This window comes from Rattus norvegicus, chromosome 17, assembly GCF_036323735.1.
Source record: "Rattus norvegicus strain BN/NHsdMcwi chromosome 17, GRCr8, whole genome shotgun sequence".
Taxonomy (NCBI): domain Eukaryota; kingdom Metazoa; phylum Chordata; class Mammalia; order Rodentia; family Muridae; genus Rattus; species Rattus norvegicus.
In genome coordinates, this window is record NC_086035.1 from 89585433 (window position 1) to 89610216 (window position 24784).

A 24784-nucleotide genomic window follows, 5' to 3' on the forward strand; every position below is an offset into this window, starting at 1 on the left:
ACCACTTTAAAGGGAGAAAATAGATACATGTCGATTCGTGGTTTCAGAGCTTCTCGTGTGTAGTCAGTTTCCTGCTGTTTTAGGCCTATTGAAATATCAAGGCAGGAAACACTTGCAAACTGTTCACCTTATAATAACAGCTAGCATCCCTTCAAGAGCACAACACTATAAAGCTAATTTTACCCACTGAGCTGTACATCCTGAAGGTTTCAACACCTTTCAAAAGTACCACTCTCTGGACTGAAGCCTTGAGCATATGAGCCATTGGGAGACACTTAAAACCCAAACATAATAGCTGCATAAAAGAACATACTTAGAAACAAACTTAAAAAATTATTTTGATCATTGAAACCTATTTTTATATAGCATAAAAACCAAATAGTCCACAAGGGAGTACTATTAATATGTATATAATTAAAATTAAACAAACTACTTCCCAGAATAGCCATTTATAGAAAATTTTGTTTATTAATTTGCATTAAAATTATTTATAACTTCATTCAACAGGAATTATCTCCATATTTCTGTTTGTTGTGTTTGTGGTCACCATTACATCCACAACATGGTTACAAATTGCTTGAAGTGAGTGACCTTTCACCAGTTACTTGGCTCATTCAGAAACCACTTAGCCAATTATCTGTGGGCTCTCGTCTCTCCTTGTCCTCTTTCATTGCGCTCTCTCCTCTTCCTCTCCTCTTTCTTTTCCTTCTGTTTTCCCATCCATTTCTCTCTCTTTCCTCTTTCCTCTTTCTTCCCACTTAAATTTCTTGCTTGGCTTCCCTTTCCTGTGGATAAAGACGATTAAGACTGAAACTTGATTTCCAAAGCATTGTACATAACACTATATCCTCATGTAAAATGCTTGGTATGTAGCTAACACTCAATGGGTATATGTCAGATGAATGAACAGTACCTGAATGAGAACATACAGGTTCATAGGAGATAGCATTCAGCAATGCGTTGGACTAAAATGACCACAATGGCATTACAATTCAATTGAGACAGCATTGTAGAGACAGCTAAGGGACACGAACCATATGACAAAATGGATCCATTAAAACCTTGATTTGCACTTGTTTGTTTATGTATGCATTACATGATGTGTGTAAAGGTCAGAGAACAACTTGCTTCTCTCCTCCCACCCAGATCCCAGAGTGAAACCCAGGTCACCAGGTTTACATTAAACACCTTTACCCACTAAGCTCTCTAACTGGCCCTCTAAATAATTCTGAATGCTATAATTTCCACTGCCAGAAAATTCATGAAACACACTTACAAAATCCTGAGGTGTAAGATGACTTTATATCCAAAAGACCAAAGACAAACGATCTTTAAAAGTTGCTTTTAACTGTAAAACTTAAAAGTCATTGAATGTTTTTTGAAAATGAACATGGGAGAAAATATTTGTAATCTACACACCAAAACATCTAAGCATAAAGAGCTCTCAAAAGTTGGTGGAAAAAGGTGAGCCCGGGAGGCAGCCATAAAATGAGAACCATTAGTCACAAAACTTTGGGGTCAGAAGTGTTCATCTTTACAAGGAATAATCAAGACAAAGAGAACGGTGGTTCTACCCTTCCTAGTGTGCAACACTTCAATACAGTTCCTCACATTGTGCTGATCCCCAACCATAAAATTATTTTCATTGCTACTTTATACCTGTAATTTTGCTATTGTTATGAATCGTAAGTATCTAATATGTGGGATATTTGATATGCAAATGCTGTAAACGGGCCATTCAGCACCTCCCACAAGGAGTCATGACCCATGGGTGAAAACCACTAAAATAAAATAAATTTTTCATATCAAACTGGATACTTTAAAAATGTAAAACGCCCGGCATCCATGAAATTATTTTTATCTTCTTGGACTTTCATGGCCGATACGGACAGAATTGGAAAGTATTTAAAGGACAGTACAATGGCTTCCATCCTAGAAATAATCACAGAATAATCATGTCAAAGTGACTCCAAACCTACTTAGTGTGCTTTTAAAATATTTAGCCTAATTTGGAGAAATTGGTGCTGGCATCGCGTAAGCAATGGCACACCGGCGCAGCTGTTTCTGCCTTCCAGACGGTTTGGTTTGTATTGTAACAGTTTGCACAGTGGAGGCAAGAAGAGAACAGTCATGGAGGCAGGGAGAGCTGATGCTCAACAGTGGCTTCTTCAGATACCACAAAACAACCATTTAGTTATGTAATGTCAGGTGCCGCGGTTGAATTTAGATATTTCTGTTTTCTGAAACTAGGGTCGCTTTCACTGTCTTCTAACAATAATCTACTGATTTTGCAGCCGCTTCTTTGCTTTGCATTCAAGCAGATGAGCTGCAGGAAGCGCTCACCTCACACTGTGTGGTCACTAGAGGAGAAACAATCATACGACCCAACACAGTGGAAAAGGCTACGGATGTCCGAGATGCCACAGCTAAAACTTTATACGGACGTCTCTTTAGCTGGATAGTCAATTGTATTAACAGTTTGCTGAAGCATGACACATCACCAAGGTAAATGTTTTACACAACTGTTTTCCATAAGTGTTAGGCAGTGTATCTGCTTTGTTTTGTACGAGTCTCTTTGAATATGTTTCTGATGGGTTTAATTTAATCAATTTATCTCTTAGCACCATCACACCATTATTACATGAAACATCTTCATTGCTATACCGAGAACTGTGGCAATGTTAGTAATTGTGATAGAAAATGATTTTGTGTGGCAGCATATTATCAATTCAATTGTTTTTGTTAATTAGACTATGTACCATGAAGTGTCTACTATTTTACACTTATATAAAATGTCAGTCCAGTAGCTCTTTGTTGTTTCATGGGCTGAGAGTAAACCGTGACTATAAAGCCAGACTATCTTTTCAACATTTAACTCTCACTGCACCCTGCAGGAATAGATGCTGTGACTTCTACAGAAATTTGATTCTGAAATGCACAAGAGCATGGTGGGTAATAGTGATCGCAGCCTGCGTATGAGCACTGACACCAGACCTTTTATCTGTGGCCCTCCAGCCTCTTATTTGAAAGAAAGGGAATCATAGCCACCACTGACCAGATTTGCAGAGATGAAAGTCCTTATATTCTGATTTTTTTCTGCCATAGTTCATAGGAATTTTAGGAATGTCACATGTTGAAAGCCCAAGATTAAGACGACCTTGTCTTCACTTGCAGCTCCTTACTAAGCTCAAAAACATCATCTTACACACTCTTCACATATTCAATTCTACATTATTTTCCACCAAAGCACATTCTATATCATATTATACAGCTAGACTGCGTAGATTACCCATTGTTGTCCTGTGGCCTTAACTCCCTGAATGTCACAACTGTCCATGAACTTCCCACCCATACTATTTTCCCAGAATGACTTAATAGAGACATAGCTTTTTGTTCATCAGTAACCATCTGTATGACACTAAATATCTTATAAAAATGGAAACATCTAGGAATGTTTCCACAGTTCACATAATGTATTCAAGACGATTAGAGCTGGCCACACTTCCTTAGCACTTGTCTGCAGGTTTAGCACTAGCTGGTACCCAGAAAGGGTGATGTGCTCAAAACCCCATTGTTCCATATCCACTAACTAATAATTGCCCTTACATTAACCAGAGCTAGCCAAGACTTAGGGTTTTTATTGAAGTTAGTTTGAAAAACTGAACCAAGACCTTCTGTGATAGTCTAGTTCTGTCAAGACAGACACTAAGATATTCTGTTGTTGTTGTTGTTGTTGTTGTTGTTGTTGTTGTTGTTGTTAGAGTCAGTCTGGTTGTGCATCCCAAGCTGCATTTTCCTACCATGTTGAGATTATAGATGTGTGACTTCAGACTCAGTGGGATTAACGTTTTAGAAGTCTTGGGTTTTCACTCTGAGCTCATACTTGGTCACTTTCTGCTGCCAGTCCCACCTCTGACAACAGTGAGCATGGCCTACACTAACTAAAGGTGGGCACAAAGGGAAGCTCTTGTGGAGTTTGTTTTTGAAGAACACATCGAAACTACTTCGGTCTTACTCAGAGACACAAACATTGTTATCAGGTACCAAATTATTGGGATTAAAGGCATGTGCCACCATGCCCAGCCTTAGGTTTTGGTTTTGGTTTAGTTGTTAAGATGGCTGAGTTTTCGACCATCAAAAAACACACATTTCCTGTGGTATTAGGAATCAAGACACCACTCAGAAGCAAAATTTTACAATTATGAAGTAGCAACAAAAATACATTTGTAGTGGGGTTCCTAAGACCATTAGAAATATGGGTTTTCCAATGGTTGCCACCAACAAAATAGAATAGCAGAATGTGCATTTGAGATAATTCATGTGTAAAATAATATTTACTTGTATTTTAAAGTTTGTTTGATTTCCACCCCCTTGCGTTCATTATTTTTGGGGGGGGGGGTTGAAGCAGGATATCACTATGCATCCCAGACTTGAACTGTCTTGTCTCCTGCTGAGACTACAGGTGTGTGCAACACAGCTGTCTTACAGTAGTCAATTATAAGATGAATCCCTACATATTTGTATCTATCTCTCTCTCGCTCGCTCGCTCGCTCTCTCGCTCTCGCTCTCTCTTTCTCTCTACGTCATCACTTGATCTGTATTTAAATATGAATAAGCAAATAAATAAAAATAAATAACATTTCTTTGAGAATAATTCAGGCATTTGCAGAAAGACATTTTCTATTTTAAAAGAATGTTTGCTTTCCTGCTACAGTTTTGATTGTCTCTATGTTTACAATGCTCTGAGTGTTGGCCAGGTTGCCCTATGATGCTTGACTGGCATAGATTTATGAATTTGTGATTCCAGCCCATGTCAGCAAATCCCCACTTCTTCCTAGGTATACATGAGGACGGGAGTGGGTTCTGCAGTAAGAAAAACGCTGTTCTGTGTGCATATCAAAGTTAGTTCACCTCCATCGTATTTGGTTTCTTCTGAGAGAGACTTGTAATTAACTCAGTCACCACTGGGAATTCTGAGGCACTCTGCTTCACGTGGCCTCTTAAAGAAATAAGCAATAACTCAACAAACACTTTTTAATTCTTCCAGTGGGAACGAGGAGCTAAACATCGGCATTCTTGATATATTTGGCTTTGAAAATTTCAAAAAGAACTCCTTTGAGCAGCTGTGCATTAACATTGCAAATGAACAGATCCAGTATTACTTTAATCAGCACGTGTTTGCATGGGAGCAGGTATGTTGAAGTAAGGACTAACGATGTATGTGTGTGTGCTGGTTCACAATTACATAGAATAAAACGGGACAGAGGCCATATGTTTCATGCCTTAAAATTCAAAGACAAGAAAAATGTTTACTTTTCTCCATGTCTGTAATAAAAATGCAAACAAAAGGTACAGTGTGAATTTGGTTTGACTAGACACATGATATTCTAAGTTCTTCTCTCAGAACCAGTACACTTCTCTTTAAAACTTAACCACTGTGAGCCCCTGCAAACAAAGACATTTTCTTTGTGCCCACGAGTATCTATTGTTTTTAGACTACACTGCTGACATGCCATTTGAAATTTCAATACTCATCTGTGGTGCGTTAAACTTTCGAATCCTAGTATCCAGGCAACAGAATTGAAGATAATGGGTTTGATGCAAATGCCATGAAGCACTAATTTTGTCAGGTACGATGTATAATTTATGATTCAGCTTCAACAATATTTCTCTTTAGAGAAAGCAGAGGGTTACTTGAATTGCATTTGGCACACTGTCCTATTAATACTATTCAAATTATTTTATTAAATCTAAAAGAGCCGTACTTAATATCAGTCCATTTGTCATTTGTCACTTTCAAATTATATCGCTTTGTTTGGTGTTCACTGATTAGAACTGATGTTTTAATTTAAATTATGTAAATTGGAAATGCATGAGTTTTCTTATTTAGAAGGTTCAGGCTCATTTCAAAACTACAGTTTGAAAACACTGGTCACGAAAGAAGACCTGTCAATCTTGGCACACCTTAGTCCAAGCAAGGGACACACATTTAAGAGAACTCATTGGTTCAGTTCTCCCTCCACACAGCAGGTTCTAGTGGGAATCAGTGTCTTGCTCTTCCTACCCCTTTTCTGGTCCACTTGCCACCTCTCTCCATTAGCATCCTCTGAATGCTCAGATGTATCATTAAATCCCCTTAACATAAAGAGCAAATAGAAACCTTCATTTCTTTCTTTACTCTGTATGTCTCTACGGCGAAAACCTTCACACTATCATCCTCAAAGCCAACCTCCAGGAAAGCATGTTTAACATCCCTTTCATTGCACTGACTGCTTCCCCCACCTCCACATATTTAGTACACACCATCTGTTTCTACCTCACCTGCAACACGGAAATGGCCCCAGCCTTACAATAGAAATGGCCTTCTCCACAAACTCCTATGTCCAAGATCAAGATCATCTCAAAAACAAGTTTTTAATACATAGTAACTAAAGTAGTGTCACTTTCTCTAATGCCTCGATACAGAACTCATTCAGACAAGAGACTGAAATAAGTAGATTTGTTTGACTATGGACTACCGTAAGGGAGCAGTTTATGCACATGCATCGCCCACCTGAGACGTTACTGACTTGTGCTGTCAGACCACTGTCTTTGCTTTCTCACAGAGTTAAAACCTGCTTTCATTGTGGCTAGCTTAAGCCCTATACAGATGGATCAGCAGTTACTGATGTTTACATCATTTAGAAGGTTGATGTTTACTGAGTACGTTGACTAGTAACTGTTCCTTTTATCCATTATTCTAATGTTTTTCTTATGTTTTGGGGCTTGCTAAAGAAGACTATTCCACAGAAACCTTTAAGTATTTTCCAAAGGTTTAAAAGAAATACCACCCCCCAAAATGCCCCAGACAGTATCTTCACAAGTAAAGCACTTGTCTTGTGGAAACAAAAACATGGATTATTCTGACTGTGAACTCTACACTTGATCTTAGCCAAAAGGCAGAGAAGGGATGACTGTGAACTGTAGACAATGGTTTACTGTAGAAGTTTGTTTCAGTTAACTCGTTTAATTTTGTTGCAGTGTTTCATAGAACATTTTAAGAAAATTGGTTACAAAGATACTTTGAGTATCACCCACAGGTTTTACTTCTACTACTCTGTTTTAGGAGTAAAACATTCCTTTTGTTGTAAAACAAAATGGATAGGATATACTGTATTAGTTACATTTTATTACTGTGATCAAAACACTTAAAAGAACAACTTAAAAGGAAAATTATTTTGTTTACGATTTCTGAAAGTTCCATCCATGGTTGCTTGCCTGTGTGCTTGGGCAGTCAGAGTGTAGCAGAAGAGTATCTTGTCTGTGGCTGAAAAAAAAAAAGGGAGAGACCACCAGGCTTACTACAACCTTGAGAGGAATGTCCCTTAGTGACCCACTGTCTCCAGCTAAGGCCAGCCTCCTGACACTCCCATCACATCTCAAATAGCACTTCCAACTGTAGGTCAAGCTTAGACACTTATTTGTAGACATTCTCAAACCATACAATGTAATAAAACACATATAATGGTATCTACATTGATAACTTCTCAAATCGAGTGTTACAGTCAATGGGAAGTTGGTGTCCAGCTAATGAACTCTTTGGCTTACTTTCAAAGCACATACCCATTCTTTGACAGCTATGCATCTTTTCTCTTCATGACCTGCTTTTCTGTGGACATTGATTAAATATATCAAGATCTCTAAACATCCCAAGCATCCATACATATCTCTTTTTCTTTCTTATCATCTAGGTATCCTATGATAACACTGTTTTTCCAATTTGTCCTGTACAATTTTTAGCATTCAGTATTCATATGATATTTAATGCTTTATTTTTCCCTGTCTATAGAACAAATTTATACACATACATACATAATACAAACATACATACATACATACATACATACATATATTGATCTTAAGAACATTTAAATCAATAGTATCTAAAAACGATAATGTAAGACAGATCAGTAGTTACCTAGACCCTCTCCCTGAAACCCCAGGACAATCACCCAGAGTGTGACTGTAGAATCTTTTTAAAATGTATTGCTGAAATCTTCCTAATGAGCTGTAGCGGAAGGTACATGGGCATCTCAATGGTATTAGTTGTAACACTCATGTTTACCTCCCCTGTTAACATTTGTATAATAGATACATTGTTGATGTTCGTATTTTCCGAAAGTCTCTTCCTTGATAGAGCCTGGGGCAGCAAGGAGGTTATCTGATTTTCAATGAGAAGGCACAGTCCTACAAGAGCCTTTAGTCTGAATTTCCAAGGGTTTAGTTGTGTTTGAAGTGTGTGTGTGCATGCACGTGTGTGTGGAGGGGGTGTGCGTGTCTTCTGATTTTCTTTCATGTGAGAGAGAACCCAATAAGAATCCAAGTGTGTTAGAAAGTTTTAAGTTGTGTGTACTCACATTTGCCATGTCAGAAATGTGTGTCCATTGTCAAAGGTTGTCCATGTTGGCTCTGTAGTGTTTTTTGTCCTCTGATTTAATTTAATTTTATAATGTTGTGTGTTTACTGTGGTATCGAACATGTAAACAATGTATGAAGCTTCTCTACAGATTTACATTTAGAACTGAGGGAAAACGCATCACCATAGTCTGAATTGGGACAAATGCCACTCTTCCTAAGAACCACTGGTCACTCTGTACACATATATGGGAATAGGAAGACATTGTTTTGAATACTGAAAACACACTCTGTTTCCATATATTCTTCTTAATATGTTGGATAAGCTTTCCTCATGCATTAAAGTAACACATCTAACTAGCAATTAACTGGACTAAAGTTGGATTTTAAGGTGATATGTTCATATTAGTTTCTACTCAGACAAAGTTCATTACATATATCATTTAATAAGCCCCTGTCAGTAAAAGTTGAAAGTCAAGTTGTTTTATAAGCAGGAAACTAAAGTACACATCAAAACAATAAGTGAAAATTACTGCTCTGGCCATTCCTGGGGAAAGAGATGTAGATAATTTTGTCTCTACTCACTGTTCACAGCCTGGAGTGCTGCACATTTCTAATGTAGACCTCCATACATAATTTGTGGCCCTTCCAAAGAATGAAAATGTACTCAATATGTAATGCCTACATTTCAAACTTTTTAATATTATAAATAAATCAGTAGACATCTGATGTTTAAAAAACATACAGACAATTCAAACAGACCTTTTGTGAATGACTCCAAGTTGTTTTGTGGAAGAATGATTGCTTTAATGCCCTAATTTCTTCCCTGTTAAAACTGATGCATACCGGGTTGGGGATTTAGCTCAGTGGTAGAGCGCTTGCCTATCAAGCACAAGGCCCTGGGTTCGGTCCCCAGCTCTGAAAAAAAAAAAAAAGAAAAAAAAAAACTGATGCATACCAGTGAAAATTTTTTGTCATATTTTAGCTTTCTAATTAATAAAAAGATTTTATAGGTCGGTTGGTTTGTTTAGGGTTTGTCTGGTTGATTGATTCATTTGGCTTGTTTTAAAGACAGGGTTTCTCAGTGTAGCTTTGGCTATTCCAGAACTTACTTTTTAGACCAACACAGTCTCTAGTGCAGATCTGCCTATCTCTGCCTCCTGAATGCTGGGATTAAAGGCATTCACCAGCACACTCCTTCAAGACAGCCAAGTACATTTAGAAGCCTTTGATAAACAGATCTTTGTTTTCAAATACTCCCAGGTTCAGGGATTGAGAGCTCATCCAAATAGAGGTTTAGCTTCTGGCCCAGGGAGTACAGAAGCTTATATCCAGATCATTCTCTGTAGCTCTGAGCAGATCCTGATGGAAGTCTGTTGATGCCTCCCTCCCTCCCTCTGGTTCACACACAGCATCTGAGGCTCAAGTATAACAGGGGCAGTGTGGGAAGACAGTGCCTCATCTCAGAATCCTTATCACTCACTCACACCTTCTCTTTCTTCCTGGATGAAGCTGAGACAACAATGTGGTGTGAGGACTTTTGGTACTCATTTTGGTCATTTGCTCTCTTTGAAGATTCCAAAGTTTTTTTAATAAAGATGATTACATTGAAATACACTGTTAGCATAGATCCATATGATTGCTGTAATTTTGTTTATTTTTAGTGTAATGCCCCACCCCCCACTTTTTTTTCCTTTTTTTTTTATTAACTTGAGTATTTCTTATTTACATTTCAAATGTTATTCCCTTTCCCGGTTTCCGGGCCAACATCCCCCTAACCCCCCCCTTCCCCTTCTATATGGGTGTTCCCCTCCCCATCCTTCCCCCATTACCGCCCTCCCCCCAACAATCACATTCACTGGGGGTTCAGTCTTAGCAGGACCAAGGGCTTCCCCTTCCACTGGTGCTCTTACTAGGCTTTTCATTGCTACCTATGAGGTTGGAGCCCAGGGTCAGTCCATGTATAGTCTTTGGATAGTGGCTTAGTCCCTGGAAGCTCTGGTTGCTTGGCATTGTTGTTCATATGGGGTCTCGAGCCCCTTCAAGCCCTTCCAGTTCATTCTCTGATTCCTTCAATGGGGGTCCTATTCTCAGTTCAGTGGTTTGCTGCTGGCATTCGCCTATGTATTTGCTGTATTCTGGCTGTGTCTCTCAGGAGAGATCTACATCCGGTTCCTGTCGGCCTGCACTTCTTTGCTTCATCCATCTTTTTCTAGTTGGGTGCTGTACATGTATGGGCCACATGTGGGGCAGGCTCTGAATGCCCACCCCCGACTTTTATCTCCCCTTCCCTCTCTGTCCCCGCTTGTACACTCCAAGTAGTCCCCTGTCCACTTTCATGTCAAATGTCTGATCTCCTGACTTTAAAAATATATATAATTATTTATGTATTTTAGGTATATACATACCTTTGTCTACATTTACATCCAGACAGTATCATATAGTTGTGAGCTACCATGTAGATGCTGGGAATTGAACTCAGGACCTTTGGAAGAGCAGTGAGTGCTCTTAACCATTGAGCTCCAGCTCTCTCCTGCCTTCTTTAAAACTTCTTTTTCCCTTTTATAATTCTCTTTCTAATTGAATACATATATATATATATATACACATATATGTATCTAATTAAACATTAGAACTCATACACTGAACATTTGTCTCTGAGTCAGGATTATTTTACTTAACATTTCCAAATTTATCCAATTTCTTCAAATTTCATGACTTTTTCTCAATGGTTATATGAAATTCTACTGGGTGCGAATACCATAATTTCGGCCATTATCCACTGATGGGCATCTAGACTGGTTTCATTCCCTTGCTGGTGTGAACAGCTCACAATAAGCATGTGCAAGCATCTCCGAGGTCTTATGCAGAGTGGTGTAACTAAGTTATACAGTGGCTTTCCTTTGCCTTTTATGAGAACCCTCCATATTGATTTCCAAGTTTGGCTAAACAGTTTCCCCTCGCATCAACAGTGACTATGGGTTGCTCTTTTTCTACCTCCTCATCAGCATCTGTTGTCTTATGTTTTCCCAATGACGGCCATTTTGATTGGCATCAGGTGGAATCTCAAAGTAGCTTTTAATTTGCATTTCTTCAATGGCTATGGATGTTTTCTTTTTTAAAACTTCTAAAAGTATTGATTGCCCATTTGTGGTTTTTGTTTTTGAAAACATTCTGGTTTGTTAGCACTAATCGATTGGCAATTGGAGCTCTTAGCATTTAACTTTTTTTATGTTCTGGATATTAACTTCATTTCTGAACTGAAGCTGAACTGAAGCTCCTGCTGATAGCTCACTGTGGAGAAGCTTTTTCAATTTCATGTGATCTCATTTATCAATTCTTGGGTTTATTTCCTGAGCTACTGGAATCCTTAGCAGAAATTTTTGCTAAATCCTGCATGCTGAAGTATTTTCCCTATGATTGCCTTTAACAGTTTCAACATTCCAAGTTTTAAATTAAAGTCTTTGATCCATTTTTAATTCATCTTTGCACAGGGTAAGAGATATGGGTTTAATTCATCTTTGTACAGGGTAAGAGATATGGGTTTAATTTCATTTTTAATATGGATATCTACTTTGTCAGCACCAGCTATTGCATAAGCCACCTTATTTCTGGTGTGTGATAGGAAAGCTTTCTCAGGGGCTATAGGGACATGGCTGTGTATGCTACTTCCTGGCTCCATTATCACTTCCTGTTGATGACTGTTTTGTGTCAGGACGGTGCTGTCTCCATCACTGGGGCTTTGCAGTACAGTTTAAGGTCAGCTGTTACTTTTCCTGCAGAGTATTTGCTTTGCTTTGTTTCCGTTTTTTATGTGTTTGTTTTGTTGTTACATGTGTTTTTCTTTTCCCTGCTTTGGCTTACTTTACTATCATTTGTGTTTCCATATGAATTTTTTTTAAATATAGTTTCTCCTCTATGAAGAATGTCACTGAAATTTTGATGAGTATTGTAATGGCTCTCCAAATTGCTTTTGGTAATACAGCTGTTTCTGCATTATTGATTTTTGCCAAGTTCATAAACATTGGAAGTTTTCCTTTGTCTTCTGCTTGTTTTACTTCCTGGTGTCTTTTTCCTTTTTTTCTTTTGTTGGATATTTTTATGAATTTCCACTTCAAACATTATCCCCTTTTCCCATTCCCTCTCTCCCATTCCCCCTCCCCCTACTTCTATGAAGATGCCCCCACTCCCACCACAACACCCTGGCATTCCCCTACACTGGGTAAACGAGCCTTCACTGGACCAAGGGCTTCTCCTATTAATGCCAGACAATGCCATCCTCTGCTACATATGTGGCTGGAGCCATGGGTCCCTCAATGTGTACTTTTTGGTTGATGGTTTAGGCCCTGGGAGCTCTGGAGGGTCTGGTTGGTTGATATTGTTGTTCTTCCTATGGGCTTGCAAACCCCTTCAGCTCCTTCAGTTCTTCCCCTAACTCCTCCATTGAGGTCCCCATGCTCAGTCTGATGGTTAGCTGCAAGCATCCTCATCTGTATCAGTAAGTCTCTGGCAGAGCCTCTCAGGAGACATCATTATCAGGCTCCTGTCAGCAATAGTGTCTGGCATTAACAGTAATGTCTGGGTTTGTTGTCTGCAGATGGGATAGATCACCAGGGGGGCAGTCGCTGGATGCTCTTTCCTTCAATCTCTGCTCCACTCTTTGTCCCTGTATTTCATTTAGACAGGAGCAATTCTGGAATAAAATTTTTAGAAGGGTGGGTGGCCCCATCCCCCAACAGGGGACTATGCTTAACCTCTGAATATGGTCTCTACAGGTTCTCCCTCCCCTTTGTTGGGCATTTCAGGTAATCTCATCCATGTCCTGGGAGCCTCTTCCTTTCCTGGCATCTAGGTCTTTCTGCTAACTACCCCAGTTCCTCATCCCCTATTGCTACTCACCTCTGTTAAAATTCCTGACCTCTGTATATCATATCTGCCTCCTTCCATACCTGATCCCCTTTTTCCAATTCCAACTCCTCTCCTTCTCCTAAGTCCCTCCAACCCTCTAACTCATATGATTATTTTGTTCCTTCTTCTAAAAAGGACTTGAAGCATCCACATTTTGGTCTTCCTTCTTCTTGAATTTCATATGGTCTGTGAATTGTATCTTGGGTATTCTGAGCTTTGGGGCTAATATCCACTTATCAGTGAGTGCATACCATGTGTGTTCTTTTATGACTGGGTTACCTCACTCAGGATGATATTTTCTAGTTCCATCCATTTGCCTAAGAATTTCATGAAGTCATTGTTTTAATAGCTGAGTAGTACTCCATTGTGTAGATGTACCATATTTTCTGTATCCATTCCTCTCTTGAAGTGCATCTGGGTTCTTTCCAGCTTCTGGCTATTATAAATAAGGCTGCTATAAACATAGTGGAGCATGTGCCTTTGTGATATGGTGGAGCATCTTTTGGGTGTATGCCCAGAACTGGTATAACTGGGTCCTCAGGTAACACTATGTCCAATTTCTGAGTAACCTCCAGGCTGATTTCTAGAGTGGTTGTATCAGTTTGCAATACCACCAACAATGTAAGAGTATTCCTTTTCTCCACATCTTCACCAGCATATGCTGTCACCTGAGTTTTTGATCTTAGCCATTCTGACTGGTGTGAGGTGAAAGCTAAGGGTTGTTTTGATTTGCATTTCCCTGATGACTAAGTATGTTGAACATTTCTTTAGGTACTTCTCATCGACTCAGTATCCCTCAGTTGAGAATCCTTTGATTAGCTCTATACCCCATTTTTAATAGAGTTATTTGATTCTCTGGACTCTAACTTCTTGTGTTCTTTGTTTATAGTAAATATTAGCCCTCTGTCAGATGTAGGGTTGGTAAAGATCTTTTCCCAATCTGTTCGTTGCCATATTGTCCTAATGACAGTGTCTTTTGATTTATAGAAGCTTTGCAATTTTGTAAGGTCCCATTTGTCAATTATTGATCTTAGAGCATAAGTCACTAGTGTTCTGTTCAGGAAATTTTCCCCAGTGCCTATGTGTTCAAGGCTCTTTCCCACTTCTTTTTCTAAGAGTTTGAGTGTATCTGGTTTTACATGGAGGTCCTTGATCTACTTGGACTTAAGATTTGCACAGGGCCATAAGAATGGATCAACCTGCATTCTTCTATATGCTGATATCCAGTTGAAACAGCACCATTTCTTGAAAATGCTATCTTTTTCCCACTGGATGGTTTTAGCTCCTTTGTCAAAGATCAAGTGGCCATAGGTGTATGGGTTCATTTCTGGGTCTTCGACTCTATTCCATTGATCTACCTGCCTGTCTCTGTACCAATGCCATACAGTTTTTATCACTGTTGCTCTGTAATGCAGCTTGAGGTCAGGGATGGTGATTTCCCCAGAAATTCTTTTATTGTCAAGAATAGTTTTCGATATCCTTGGTTTTTTGTTTTTCCAAATGAATTTGCAAATTGTTCTTTCTAACTCTGAAAAATTGAGATTGAATTTTGATGAGGACTGCATTGAATCTGTAGATTGCTTTCAGCAAGATGGCCATATTTACTATATTAATCATGCCAATTCATGAGCATGAGAGATTTTTTCCATTTTCTGAGATCTTCTTCAATTTCTTTCTTCAGGGGCTTGAAGTTCTTTCATTTCAGAAGTCTTTTACCTCCTTTTTTGAGTTTAGTCCTACATATTTTAGCTTCTTTGAAGCTCTTGTCAGTGGGAATTGCTTTCTTGGCAAGTTTGTTGTTATCATTTAGAAAACCTATTGATTTTTATATGTTGATCTTGTAAACTCCAACTTTATTTAAAAAGTTTGTCAGATCTGAAAGTTTTGTAGTATGACATGAGAATGCTGGTAGAATGTTTGTCTTCCATGAACCACAATCTGGGATAAAGACTTACCACTGCATAAATCAGGCATGGTGGCTCATCCATTATTTGGTATAGACCCCCCTCCCTTCAAGCCTCACCCAGATTTGCTTGCTATCATATCCCAGATCTTCATTTTTTAGCTCTTGGGGATTCTCCTATGAGCAGCTTCAGTCAATGCTAGTCAAGACATTGTGACAGCATGACAGCTGGACCTACTTGCTGGGTTTTCTGCCCAGCCAACTTTGTTTTTTTCTCAAAAAACAAACCAAAATCTATTACAACAACAGAACCTAGAAATCAGAAATAAAATACAAACCACCTCCCTCCAAAAATCTACCAAACTATCACTAATTAACCCCAGTGTCATTCCATTGGAGAAAACTGATTTTCCCTTTCCCAGCAGGAATGAACAGTTTCATTGTTAACCTTTATCCTCATTCATTCCTTTTTAAAAATGTAACAAAATAAAGTATAACAAGATTAAAAAGAAAAAGACTATCATATTGAAGTTGGACAAGACAGATCAACAGAAGGAATAGAGCCCAAAGAGAACACAGAGCCAAAGACCCAGTCATTTGCACACTCAGGAATCCTATCAAAACACTAAGCTGACAGCCATAACATAAGCCCAAAGGAACTGGTGCAGACCCATGCAGGCCTTGTGCATGCCACTGATGTTAATTTAGAGGGCCTTGTTTTCTTGGTGTCCTCCATCCTCTCTTTCTGTCTCCTCATCCACAAGGTTACCTGAACTTGGAAGGGAGGGATTGGATAGAGAAATTCTAGTTAGGGCTGAGTGTTCCAAGGTCTCTCACTCTCTGTGCAATGTCTGGTTGGGCATCTCTATATATGTTCCCATCTGCTGAATGAGGAAGCTTCTCCAGTGATGGTTGGACAAGGTACCAATCTGTGAGTACGCCAAAATACCATTAGTCATTTTTCACTGTTTTCTCTTTTTAAGACTGGTATTGTTTGAATCTGCCCTGCGTCCCTGAGCTACCAAGTTATAGATTCTTGACCACCCAAGCAGTATCCAGTATGGATTCCATCTTGGGAAGTTGTCCTATAGTCATATCAAATATTGCTTGGTTATTTTCTCAAGCTTTGTGCCACCCTTGCCCTAGCATCTCTTGCAGGCAGTACACCATTGTAGGTAAAGGGCTTGTGGTTGTTTTGGTGTTTACATACTCCTTTTGATAGCATGCAAAGCACCTGTAGCAAAGATGCTGGAAACAGGATGGAGGTTCTACATAGACAACAGCTTGACATCTCAATGTTCAATGAATTATGTAGGTGTTGTCTTTAGGAATGGGACCTTCCTGTCTGTTTGTGGAGAGCAACGCTTGGCAACAGCTTGGGTTGTTTGGAGATTCCCATGGGGCTTCTTTGTCCAACAACTCAATTAGATGCAATCCAAACTCTGAACTGGATGCTTCATTTACTGAGAAGAAATGGCTGGTTGTGTCTCTGTCTACTCCAGTATTTGGTGATTTAGATCATCCTCAGATATACATATATTATAGGCAGTTTCCACACTACCACTCCAACGGTCCTTAATTTTAGCTCTCTCTCCTCGTATTCCCTCCCACTATCCTCTTGGTGCATCTGATCATCCCATTCAAATCCCCCATACATCCATAAATATATATTCTATTTCACTTTCCAAATGATACCTATCTGTTATCTCTAATTCCTTATGCTATACCTACCATCTTTGGTCTGTGGACTGTAACTTGGTTATCATCCATTGACTTAATGGCAATATTCACATATACAAGCTACATACCATATTTGTTTTTCTGTGTCTTGGATATCTTACTCAATATGATTTTTCTGGTTCTATCCATTTACCAGCAAATCTTTTGATCTCATTTTTTTTTATTAACTTGAGTATTTCTTATATACATTTCGAGTGTTATTCCCTTTCCCGGTTTCCGGGCAAACATCGCCCTCCCCCCTCCCCTTCCTTATGGGTGTTCCCCTCCCAATCCTCCCCCCATTGCCGCCCTCCCCCCATAGACTAGTTCACTGGGGGTTCAGTCTTAGCAGGACCCAGGGCTTCCCCTTCCACTGGTGCTCTTACTAGGATATTCATTGCTACCTATGGGGTCAGAGTCCAGGGTCAGTCCATGTATAGTCTTTAGGTAGTGGCTTAGTCCCTGGAAGCTCTGGTTGCTTGGCATTGTTGTACTTTTGGGGTCTCGAGCACCTTCAAGCTCTTCCAGTTCTTTCTCTGATTCCTTCAACAGGGGACCTATTCTCAGTTCAGTGGTTTGCTGCTGGCATTCGCCTCTGTATTTGCTGTATTCTGGCTGTGTCTCTCAGGAGCGATCTACATCCGGCTCCTGTCGGTCTGCACTTCTTTGCTTCATCCATCTTGTCTAATTGGGTGGCTGTATATGTATGGGCCACGTGTGGGGCAGGCTCTGAATGGGTGTTCCTTCAGTCTGTTTTAATCTTTGCCTCTCCCTTCCCTGCCAAGGGTATTCTTTTTCCTCATTTAAAGAAGGAGTGAAGCATTCACATTTTGATCATCCGTCTTGAGTTTCGTTTGTTCTAGGGATCTAGGGTAATTCAAGCATTTGGGCTAATAGCCACTTATCAATGAGTGCATACCATGTATGTCTTTCTGTGATTGGGTTAGCTCACTCAGGATGATATTTTCCAGTTCCAACCATTTGCCTACGAATTTCATAAACTCGTTGTTTTTGATAGCTGAGTAATATTCCATTGTGTAGATGTACCACATTTTCTGTATCCATTCCTCTGTTGAAGGGCATCTGGGTTCTTTCCAGCTTCTGGCTATTATAAATAAGGCTGCGATGAACATAGTGGAGCACGTGTCTCTTTTATATGTTGAGGCATCTTTTGGGTATATGCCCAAGAGAGGTATAGCTGGATCCTCAGGCAGTTCAATGTCCAATTTTCTGAGGAACCTCCAGACTGATTTCCAGAATGGTTTTACCAGTCTGCAATCCCACCAACAATGGAGGAGTGTTCCTCTTTCTCCACATCCTCGCCAGCATCTGCTGTCACCTGAGTTTTTGATCTTAGCCATTCTCACTGGTGTGAGGTGAAATCTCAGGGTTGTTTTGATTTGCATTTCCCTTATGACTAAAGATGTTGAACATTTCTTTAGGTGTTTCTCAGCCATTTGGCATTCCTCAGCTGTGAATTCTTTGTTTAGCTCTGAACCCCATTTTTTAATAGGGTTATTTGTCTCCCTGCGGTCTAACTTCTTGAGTTCTTTGTATATTTTGGATATAAGGCCTCTATCTGTTGTAGGATTGGTAAAGATCTTTTCCCAATCTGTTGGTTGCCGTTTTGTCCTAACCACAGTGTCCTTTGCCTTACAGAAGCTTTGCAGTTTTATGAGATCCCATTTGTCGATTCTTGATCTTAGAGCATAAGCCATTGGTGTTTTGTTCAGGAAATTTTTTCCAGTGCCCATGTGTTCCAGATGCTTCCCTAGTTTTTCTTCTGTTAGTTTGAGTGTGTCTGGTTTGATGTGGAGGTCCTTGATCCACTTGGACTTAAGCTTTGTACAGGGTGATAAGAATGGATCGATCTGCATTCTTCTACATGTTGCCCTCCAGTTGAACCAGCACCATTTGCTGAAAATGCTATCTTTTTTCCATTGGATGGTTTTGGCTCCTTTGTCAAAAATCAAGTGACCATAGGTGTGTGGGTTCATTTCTGGGTCTTCAATTCTATTCCATTGGTCTATCTGTCTGTCTCTGTACCAATACCATGCAGATTTTATCACTATTGCTCTGTAATACTGCTTGAGTTCAGGGATAGTGATTCCCCCTGAAGTCCTTTTATTGTTGAGGATAGCTTTAGCTATCCTGGGTTTTTTGTTATTCCAGATGAATTTGCAAATTGTTCTGTCTAACTCTTTGAAGAATTGGATTGGTATTTTGATGGGGATTGCATTGAATCTGTAGATTGCTTTTGGTAAAATGGCCATTTTTACTATATTAATCCTGCCAATCCATGAGCATGGGAGATCTTTCCATCTTCTGAGGTCTTCTTCAATTTCTTTCCTCAGTGTCTTGAAGTTCTTATTGTACAGATCTTTTACTTGCTTGGTTAAAGTCACACCGAGGTACTTTATATTATTTGGGTCTATTATGAAGGGTGTCGTTTCCCTAATTTCTTTCTTGGCTTGTTTCTCTTTTGTATAGAGGAAGGCAACTGATTTATTTGAGTTAATTTTATACCCAGCCACTTTGATCTCATTTTTAATGGCTAAGTAATATTCCATTGTGTAAATGTAACACATTTTTTTATCCTTTCTTCTGTTGAGGAGCATCTAAATTTTTTTCTAATTTCTGGGTGTTGTGAATAGAGCAGCAGTGAATATGGTTAAGCATCTGTCTTTATAGTAGAGTGAAGCATTATTTGGGTATATGCTGAAGGGTTATATAGCTGGATCTTGAGGCAGATCAATTCCTATCTTCCTGAGGAACTACCACACTAATATCCACAGTGGCTATATGAGCTTTCAGTCTACACACAATATGAGTATTCCCCTTATTCCACATCCTCTCCAGTGTGAGCTGTCACTTGTGGAAAACTGATTTTTTTCAAAACAATTCTTAAAGGTAGAAAGAATCCAGAAAGGTCATTGTGCTAGTTTGCTGAGGCTGCTGTAATAAATTACTATGGACCTTAAGAAAGTTTGTTGAACCAACAGAAGTTAGTTCTCTCATTGCTCTAGAGGCTGAATGTCTGGGATAAAAGCATTGGTGGTTTGGCTTCTGCCAGGGCATCTCTATAGTCACAATACCCATCATGTCCATGTGTCCTCACAGGGGTCTCTTCTGTGCATGGGACTCAAGATGTCTGTTAGTTTCCTTAGAAGTACAGCAGTCATACTGATCTAGGGCCCCACACTTAGGAACCTCTTTACAAATTGCCTCCTTAAAATCCTTTCTTTAAATACAATCTACTGCATGTTAGTGCCTGAACATAAGAGTGCAGCTCATGTGAACTCCCGTTCACATACATGTGATGTGTAATGTGTCAGATTCCTTCTAGATACAGAGGGAAATAATAGAAAATTTCTTTTTTGTGGAATTTTCATTACATGAGAGACATGGAAAGTAATAAATACACACACTATGAATACTATAAAAATAATTTAAAGTATGGTAGGATGCACAAAGAATGACCAGTTGGGCAACGGAATTTGTTAGGTTAGTCTGAGAAATCAAGGGATGTTCTATCAGAGGAGGTGAGACCAAAGTGAAAATGAGTGTTCTTTACTTCGTTACTAACCTGTGTTAAGGAAGGTACGTTTAAATTGACACTGAGAAGCCATTCCAAAGCCTCTATCAGAACATGGAACCATTCTCTCACACTACTGTGTGAATCCAAGGGTTCAGTGGAATTACCCTTCATCTGCCCTGTGGAGATGATGATGTAAGCATGACGTATTTAAGTTCCATTGGGCCACGGCCGCACAGATGCATCTCATATGGGCTCTTACCCACTCACACTCAAATTGCAGTGAGAACCATAGCTTGAAGAACCTTCAAGCCTTCTGATTTCCCTTGCCTTTTAATATGTAGTTAAATGATTTTCCACCTCTATCTGTTTTTAACGTTTTTATTGTATCTTTGAGAATGTCATACTATGTGTTTTGTTCTTATTTCCAAGCCCCATTCCTCCTAAGTCCTCCACCCCTATGTCCTTACCTCCTCCCAACTTTGTGGTGTGTGTGTGTGTGTGTGTGTGTGTGTGTGTGTGTGTGTGTGCTCCTAATGAATTCCAATTTGTGCTGTCCATATACTTTGTATAGGAGAATGTGCAACTTAGTTGATCTACCAGGAGCTGATCTACTTGTTCTCTCTCAGAAGCAGTCAACTGTTGCTAGCTCTTCAGTCAGTGGTTGAGGCTTATAAGCTCTTCCTTCTCCCCTGCTAAAATGTTAACTGGCTTAATTTCATGCAAGTCTTGTGCAGACAAACATGGCTGTTCTGAATTCTTAAGTGCAGTGGCCCTGTCTTGTCCAGAAGAGAAGACACTGTCTCACTCCCATCCTCCCTGATGTCTGGCTCCTGCAGTCTTTCCTCCCTCTCTCCCACTATGGTCTCTGAGCCTTAGAAAGCACCTCCCCACTTTCTAACGGGAATTTAGACAGTACAAGCAGTGGAGGGCATCCATATTCTCAACACTTCAGCTGTATTCAGTTCCCACTGTTCCCACTATCATCTTTAAATGTGTTTTTGATGTGCTGGATAGAACCAGGAACTGACTAAGGATGATGAGCATTGTGTCCACATATGCTTAAAAATGGTTGAGCATTTTCCCATAATCTTTCCTATAAGATTCAGTGTGTTGTTTTATGTGTGTGTGTTTTACAATACATCCTTTATAAACCCTGAATAAAATAATAGTATCTTTTTTCTCTATGGTTTATCTGGAGTCCATAATAACAAAAGTACTCAAAGGAAGCCATTGTCTCTCAGCTTACTCTTCTCTGCACTCCGAGATCTGCCACAAAAGTGTGCAGTGGATTTTGACACCAACAAATAGAAATGACAGTTGCATCAGTTAAGAATGTAACCTCATGCACTTTCTATATAAAGCATGGGAAACTCTTTTAAACTTTGCAGCTGTGATTTAAGCTATTATAGGCTGTCAGCATAATGTGTCTAACAGTAAAATAATTCTAGGTTTACAGATTTCCCCCAAGGTTACCTTCAAAAATAAGAGTTGTAAAGCTTCAAGAAAATGTTTTTCATTTAATGTTGGGCAAACTATTTTTGAGTGGGTTTTTTTTTCACCTCTTTAGGATGTAAGTTCTGTCTTATTTTAAATATATATGTTGGAGTGAGAATATTCAAGCCACCACACCATGTTCTGCACTCATGGTCAGTGGCTCCTGATTATGTGTGGTTATATTTCACACATCTTATTATATACTCACAAATTATTATCAGTATACCAGATATTTTTATCTTATGAGTTGGTTAAATGGTTGAAAAGGAAAACACTTAGAGAGTTAGGAAATTCTAATGAATTATGAAGCTGCCGAGATGTGGACATGGGTGTCCTTGATTCTGAACCTATACATTGTTCCCATTGCTACTGTTAGCAATGTCAGAATCTAAAATCATGGTTAGACATTATGTGAGGTTTCTTGACAGAGATAATGGGAACAATGAGATCGGTTTCAATCCTGCTCCACAAATTCTGGGACACAGCCATTCCACATTCCATTGATCTGGTCCTCTGTAATTTTGAGAGATTGGCAACCCTTTGGCTAGTCTCCTGATTATGATTGGTGCTGATTTTAATAAGCTAGAAGCTGTGCAAAGGGAGAAACAAAATGACATACTCCATTTAAGGTAATGCCAAAGAGAGCAATTCATTATAATATATGTAAAGTAGAAACCCTGTCAATTCCTATCCACCTATACATTATTCACAGTTTTGAGTGATTTTTTTTCTGTTTGAACCTATTACAGAATGAATACCTAAATGAAGATGTAGATGCTAGAGTTATTGAATACGAAGACAACCGCCCTCTCTTAGACATGTTTCTACAGAAGCCCATGGGCTTATTGTTTCTGCTTGATGAGGAAAGCAGGTTTCCCAAGGCCACTGACCAGACTCTTGTAGGTGAGTGTTCAGCCTGAAGTGACTATATGGCATTATGGGGGCACCAGAAAAGCTGCAATGATTTTATCTTAAATTATTTAGGAGAAAACCGCTGTCACAATGCCTGAAGTAACTGGTTTCCAAGAACTGATTTTGGACCTTGACCAGTAAGTGTTTATAATAGGGTAAAATTCTTAGTGGGGGAATTAAACAACATTGGAGATCGGATGTCTGCTTCCCTTGTGGTAGAAACCCAAATGCTGGATCTTGGATTATAAATCATTATAAACCATAAAAATTATCCAACCCCAAGTTAGAAGTTGATGGGAAGAACAGAGAGGTAGCTCGGGAATGGTAAAAGAAATAGTAAACGGAAAGATAAAATCAGTGCCATGAGCAAAAATTTTATTTGTATGTGTGTGTGTGTGTGTGTGTGTTGTGCATGTGTAAATGTGTGTCTGTGTGTCTGTGTGTGTTTGTGCATGTGTAAATGTGTGTCTGTGTGTATGTGTATCTGTGTGTGTGTTTGTGTGTGTATTTGTGTTTGTATAAGTGTGTGTGTTTGTGTGTGTATTTGTGTTTGTATAAGTGTGTGTGTCTATGTGTATGTTTGTGTGTGTTTGTGCATGTGTAAGTGTTTGTCTGTGTGTCTGTGTGTCTGTGTGTCTGTGTGTCTGTGTGTCTGTGTGTGTTTGTGTGTGTGTAAATGTGTGTGTGTCTGTGTGTGTTTGTGCATGTGTAAATGTGTGTGTCTGTGTGTTTTTGTGTGTATTTGTCCATGTGTATTTGTGCATGTGTAAGTGTGTGTGTGTCTGTGTGTATGTTTGTGTGTGTGTCTATGCACGTGTAAGTGTGTGTGTAAGAGAGAGTGTGTCTATGTGTGTGCATGTGTAAATGTGTTTGTGTGTGTAGATGTTTGTGTGCATGTGCATGTGTAAGTGTGTGTGTGTGTGTCTGTGTGTGTATTTGTGTGTGTGTGTTTGTGTGTGTGTGTGTGTGTGTGTGTGTGTACATGTGAGAATGAAGCCAGAAGTCAACTTCAGATGCATTCTTCTACCACAATCTGCCTCATTTGGAGGGCAGGATGTCTCACTGAACCTGAGCCTACTGTTTCAGATATCCTTGCTGACCAGCAAGCTTCTGTTTCTGCCTGTTTCCACCTTTGTTCAGAGTGTTGAGGTTACAGGTACAAGAGGGCTCTAGGCAGCAGACCTCAGGTCCTCTGTACTTTACCCACTGAACCATCTCACCAGCCCCCACAAAAAAGTAAAATTTTATATCAATATACCTAATTTATGCAGATTTGGGATGTTAGTGATAAAGTGAGACTATCACAACCATAGAAAAATGTCCCAGGGTGGGGACACAACTCAGCTGGTAAAAAGTGCACTTGCTTAGTGTACAGAGAGTTCTCTAGAGGAAGAGAACCTATGGGGTGAATGCACATCACAAAAGGAAGGTGTTTAGATTGGCTGGCATGGCATGGCATGAATAGTTCAACAGCGGCTGTCTATATGCTAGAGAGGCTGAGGACTGCTAACTGTTCTGTCCACAAGGCTAGATACCTCAGCAGCCCTAGTCTAGCACTAAAGCCCCTGTAGGATTCCCAGAGGGCTACTTACCTCCTGCCCATGTTAGAAGGCCAAAGAAGCTGCTCTGATGTCCCAGAGGAGGATAGCAGCAACGCCAAAGGAAGAAGTGAGCTCAAGAGCCAGAGGTGAAAGAAGACAAGCAGACATCTTGCTTCTCCTTCAGACCTTTTTATGTCTGGGCCACAGCCAGAGAGCCCTACACACTCTAAGGGAGGGTTTCCTTCCAGGAAATATTCTCGCCCACAGGCCTCTCAGCTGATTCCAGATCCCATCAAAGTGACAATCGAGGTTAAATATCACACCAGCGTATACAAAGCTCTGCATTTGATGGCTCATGCTTTGCAAACTGGGTTC

The 24784-nt window shown here is 39.6% G+C and overlaps 2 protein-coding genes and 1 pseudogene across 3 annotated transcripts in view; 1 reads left to right on the plus strand and 2 right to left on the minus strand.

The window, feature by feature from the left end:
- Rps8l1 (ribosomal protein S8 like 1) overlaps positions 1-24784 on the minus strand; it is a 995681-nt gene that overhangs the window by 917850 nt on the left and 53047 nt on the right. The gene's annotated exons all lie outside the window — the stretch shown is intronic.
- Myo3a (myosin IIIA) overlaps positions 1-24784 on the plus strand; it is a 216088-nt gene that overhangs the window by 133866 nt on the left and 57438 nt on the right. For both annotated transcript variants that reach the window (NM_001419731.1, XM_063276705.1), the window contains 3 exons: positions 2295-2505; positions 5048-5192; positions 22706-22859. In NM_001419731.1, the coding sequence (NP_001406660.1) occupies positions 2295-2505; positions 5048-5192; positions 22706-22859 (510 nt within the window). The remainder of the gene's footprint in view (positions 1-2294; positions 2506-5047; positions 5193-22705; positions 22860-24784) is intronic.
- LOC120098003 (U2 spliceosomal RNA) lies at positions 6795-6951 on the minus strand (annotated as a pseudogene).